General features: G+C 40.4%; 1 protein-coding gene across 1 annotated transcript; it reads left to right on the top strand.

Moving 5' to 3' along the window:
• Positions 1-476: 476 nt before the first annotated feature.
• On the top strand, positions 477-3,033 carry ARL14 (ADP ribosylation factor like GTPase 14). Its single transcript, XM_015565473.1, has one exon. It carries the CDS (start codon positions 633-635, stop codon positions 1,209-1,211), a length of 579 nt encoding a protein of 192 aa, XP_015420959.1. The 5' UTR covers positions 477-632; the 3' UTR covers positions 1,212-3,033.
• Positions 3,034-4,875: the final 1,842 nt, after the last annotated feature.

Here is a 4,875-nt window from a genome sequence, read left to right as displayed (position 1 = left end):
CTGCCTAGAAGATTAAAGAAGTGATTCTCTATGTGATTATGGGAGTAAGGTCCAGACATCCTTGGGTGGTTTCAAGTTTCCTACTGAGTAATCTGGACAAGGGGAAAGTACTAAAGATACTGCATAGGGAAGTATGAGATAAACTCTCTCTTTATGACTTCATAAGGCTGGTTACTTATTTGCTGCTGGGATAACATAAATGGTCAAATAATTGGAGAAGTTCTACAAACCGCTTGTCAAGTTAAGTTTTATTCTTCCGCCAACTCTTGCTCCCATGCATGTCTGAACCTCTGGTTACCTTTGATTTCTAATACCTGGAGGAGAACAAGCTGCAGCATCAGCCAGGCAGGCCCCTCCTGAGTCCGACTCACCCACATACTATTTCCCCCTTGATTGACTATGGCATTGGCTGGTTACTCACACCAGGGATTCCCCAGGATTGGTTGGAACTGCAAACAAAACACTGTTTGCCCATCATCAAGCTGATAAGCTACAGTATAAATACACACAAGTTCCTCTTCTCCGCATACAATGGGAAGCATTTGCTCTCTGCTCTCCTCCTAGCATGTTCATGCAAGACCCGGAGAAGAAACATTGTCTCTGGCCAAAAGGGGATTCATGAAAAGCTTGAAATGGGCCTGTCCTGTTCTAAAACCCCTAAAGTCCAGCAAGCCCAAATTCTTCTTCTGGGCCTGGACTCTGCTGGCAAGTCCACTGTCCTCTACAAACTGAAGCTGGCTAAGGACATTGTGACCATGCCAACCGTGGGCTTCAACGTGGAGATGCTGGAGCTGGGCAAGAGCCTGTCCTTCACGGTCTGGGATGTTGGCGGCCAGGAGAGGATGAGGGCCGTGTGGGGCTGTTACTGCGAGCGCGCCCACGGGCTGGTGTATGTGGTGGACAGCACGGACACGCAGCGGCTGGAAGCCTCCAGGAGGGAGTTCGAGCACATTCTGAAGAATGAACACATGAAAAATGTGCCGGTTGTTCTGTTAGCCAACAAACAAGATAAGCCGGGGGCTCTGACCGCCGAGGACATCACGAGGCTGTTCAAGGTGAAGAAACTCTGCAGTGACAGGAACTGGTATGTGCAGCCCTGCTGTGCCACCACCGGGGATGGGCTGGCCGAGGGCTTCGGGAAATTAACCGAATTCGTGAAGAGCTACATGAAATCACGAGCAGACACGTTCCCATTCTTCAAGCAGAACTGAGGTCCAAGCAGGGGAAGACGAAATTGAAAGGGTAATTTTTTTTTTCTCTCCATGCCGAGTGAGAAAAGAAAGTTGCTGAGATGGCAAACTTTTTTCCTGAGATGTTATTTCACCCAAATTAAGATAAACAACTCATAATAATAGCTATAAAATATTACTTTTGGCTAGTCACTTTAGCAGACTATGGTAATAATAATTGAGAATGAAAAATTTACTATTTTGTGCATGTTGAGTGGTTCAGAATAATTATATTTAGGACCAAATAAATTATTACTTTATTATTTTTATATGACTACTAAGTAAACTGTCTCCTATAATAGAGCCAGCATTCTTTCAGATTGTTTTCAGCTGTTTCCACCACACTCCTATGTAATCGTTGGATGGTGTAAAAAAAAAAAATCAACTTTAAATTATAGAGAGGAAAGAGTTTGATGTTACCATTTTGTAAATCCCTATCTATTCCCTATATAAAATTTCTCTTCTGGATTCCTGCCAGCTTTTTGAAACCTATTGCTGGGAACTGTACAGTGAATCAAACAATGAACTGGTAATTTACCAGAGGCTGTGTTCCCTCAGAGGTGGCAGAGTTTGTATCTTAAAGCTCTGGGGATCAGGATAACACCTTAGAGTTTAGGGCAAGGCCTGGGATTTAGCTGCAGCACCAAGACCGGCTTCAGTATAATTTAGCAAAACAATCATTACTTGAGAACTATGAACAGCTCACTGTACTGATTAAACAGGAACTAGAGCCAGACTTTGCTCTCAGAGACCTTGCAATTCACAGGGGTAATGACATAAAGCTAATCGCTAGAAGAGGACAATGAGCGCTATGTGATATAACAGGAGAGACTCTTTCTGACCTGGAAAAACAGGAAGTGCTTCATGCAGGGAGTGGTATTTAAGAGGGCACCCAACTCCTGGGGACCCCACAAAGTTACAGGTTAGTCACTGGAAGTTCCCACCATGAGGAGACTCTGTAGAGATGCCATGGGGGGAGGGCAGGAAGAGTGAAGGAACTAGAGATTGAATTGGAATTCCCCTGAGAGGCTCAGAACTCCTAAGGAGGCCCTGGTACTAACTCTTTCCTCCTACCCCACCATTAACAAGGCTCATTTGGACTAGAAGAAGGCTTCAGACCTCCATGGCAGACCCTGGGACTCCACATCTTAAGGTCACAGAGAGAAACAAAGGTATAATAATAAAATAAGGGTGCCAGGCCCTAGATTCCTTTCTTGGTTTTCTTCTCTCATCTTGGCCATGATTTGTTTAGCAAAAGATCTGAGCAGCTACTTTTGTACTATGTGGTAGCAATTCAAATAATAAAGTAGGCATACACATAATACTAGTTACCATTGGTTGAATACTTGGGTGTGTTCTAAACCCTTTCATACATCTTCTCATTTAATGTTCATGACTGCCCTGAGAGGAATAGGAGTTACCTCAATATTACAGATGAGAGTACTGAGACTAAACAAGGTTAAACAACAACAACCACACACACACACACACACACACACACACATACACAAAAGACTTAGTATTTTAACTAAGGAGTGGCAGAGCCAAGATTCAAACTTAGCTGTGTCTAACTTCAAGACCTGTGCTGTTAATTGCCATGATATTGTTTTGTAAGTCAGGTTTGGTCTCTGTCTTCAATGACCTTACAACACACAATTAAGAATAAAACCAGGCTAAATTAAAAATAGAACTACCATATGATCCAGCAATCCCACTTTTGGGTATATATTCAAAAAAATGAAATTGCTCTCTGGAAGAGATATCTCTCCTGTCATGTTCAGTGCAGCATTATTTACAGTAGCCAAGACATGGAAACAACCTATGTGTCTGTTGATGGATGGATAAAGAAAATGTGGTATATACACACAATGGAATTTATTCAGCCACAAAAAAGAAGGAAATCCTGTCATTTGCAATGACGTGGATAAAACTGGAAGGCATTATGCTAAGTGAAATAAGCCAGACTGAGAAAGACAAGTACTGTAACAGAGTAGATTGGCGGTTGTCAGGAGCTGGGGGAGGTGGGAGGATGGGGAGAGACTGCTCAAAGGCATAAACTTTGCATAAGATGGGTAAGTTCTGAAGATCTAATGTACAGCATGGTGACCATAGTTAACAATACTGTAGAACACACTTGAAATTTGCTAAGAGAATACATTTGAAGCATTCCCCCCTCCCCACACACAAAAAAGTTAACTATGAGGTGATGTTAATTAACTCAAGTGTACGAATCCTTTTACAACGTATATCAAATCATCAAGTTGTATACTTTAATACACTATTATATGCGAAATATAAAATACATTTTGTCAATTATACTTCAGTAAATCTGTGGGAGGAAAAGACTAAATCCAGGCCAACATATGGTGTTTTAATAAGAAATTTCTTTGAAAAACAAGCCAGACAAAATAAATTGAGTATAATAACAGAGATATAAGAAAAATGCTGAAAGATTGTGGAAAAAAAAGAGTTTCTGATTTTAGGAAGGCCTCAGGGTAGTAGCAATATTAAATGCTTAATAGCAGAGTTTTCCCAAAATGATTAAAACCTCAAGAAATGCATCTTTAAAGAATATGCATCATCCCTTAATATTTTCCCTATGTGTTTTTTAAAAATCTTAATCTTAAAATTAGGAGTCACTAATTTATGTCTATAGAAAATGTCTAAATAGGAAACGTGTCCCAGTGTCCTGAGATTTTGGTAGTTTGAATTGTCAAGTCCTTTGTGGCCCAGTCTTAGCATAATATAAAATTCAGAGAAAACTGTCCTAAAATGTTGAAAGCCAATAAAACCTTCACTTCAGAAAGCTCTAGGTGTGTGTGGTGGGTGTAGTGGACAGATGCACTCTTTAGAGCAAAACTTACAAAGTAGCTCTTTTCTATCTGTCATTTCAACATCCCTTCTCCATACAGTGGCTATTCCTCAACATTTTTACTAATATTTTCTCAGAAACTTGAGCACTTTCATTCCATTTCCCCTTTCTTCCCTGAGATCAAATTTATTCTCTTCCATCAGTCAATTGCTTTCTTTGTAATGTAAATTTCACCAATCTTTCTTTGGTATGTCCCTCCTGCTTTCCTAGTCTGTTCTCCTCCAACACACACACACACACACACACACACACACACCCCTTCACTCTGATCTACGAATAAAGTCCCAAACCGAGGGAAGAGGAAAAGGTTAGGTAGACAATAGCAAAATATTGCTTAGCAGTTGAGAAGAAAGAGGCTGTGAATAGTCATGCCTTGATATTTATTATTGTTATACATTTTATTCTTTGTTATCTATATGTAATAAAGCAAAACTTTAAAAAATATTTTTTATTGTGTTTTGTTTTTAGAGAGAGAGGAAGGGAGAGAAACATCAATGTGAGAGCAAAACACTGATCAGCTGCCTCCTGAACGTTTCTACTGGGGATCAAACCTGCAACCCTGACAGGGAATTGAACCTGAGACCTTTCAGTGCATGAGATGATGCTCAACCAACTGAGCCACACTGGCCAGGGCAAAGAAAAAGTGTTAATTTATCCAAATAAAATACTGACATGGATCTACAGCAATCAAAAGCAGAACACTTCTGAAATGTTCCTTGTTTAAAGATTTAAAGAGCCTGAAAGGAAATATCAGTTAAGTATTTCTAGCTAAAG

The sequence above is a fragment of the Myotis davidii genome, unplaced genomic scaffold (assembly GCF_000327345.1).
Source record: "Myotis davidii unplaced genomic scaffold, ASM32734v1 scaffold570, whole genome shotgun sequence".
NCBI classification, from domain to species: domain Eukaryota; kingdom Metazoa; phylum Chordata; class Mammalia; order Chiroptera; family Vespertilionidae; genus Myotis; species Myotis davidii.
Note: the sequence above shows the minus strand (reverse complement) of the source record. Positions and strands in the feature narration are given on the sequence as shown.

Coding starts and splice junctions, on each gene's coding strand:
- ARL14 (XM_015565473.1), top strand. CDS start 633: ATGGGCCTGTCCTGTTCTAAAACCCCTAAAGTCCAGCAAGCCCAAATT.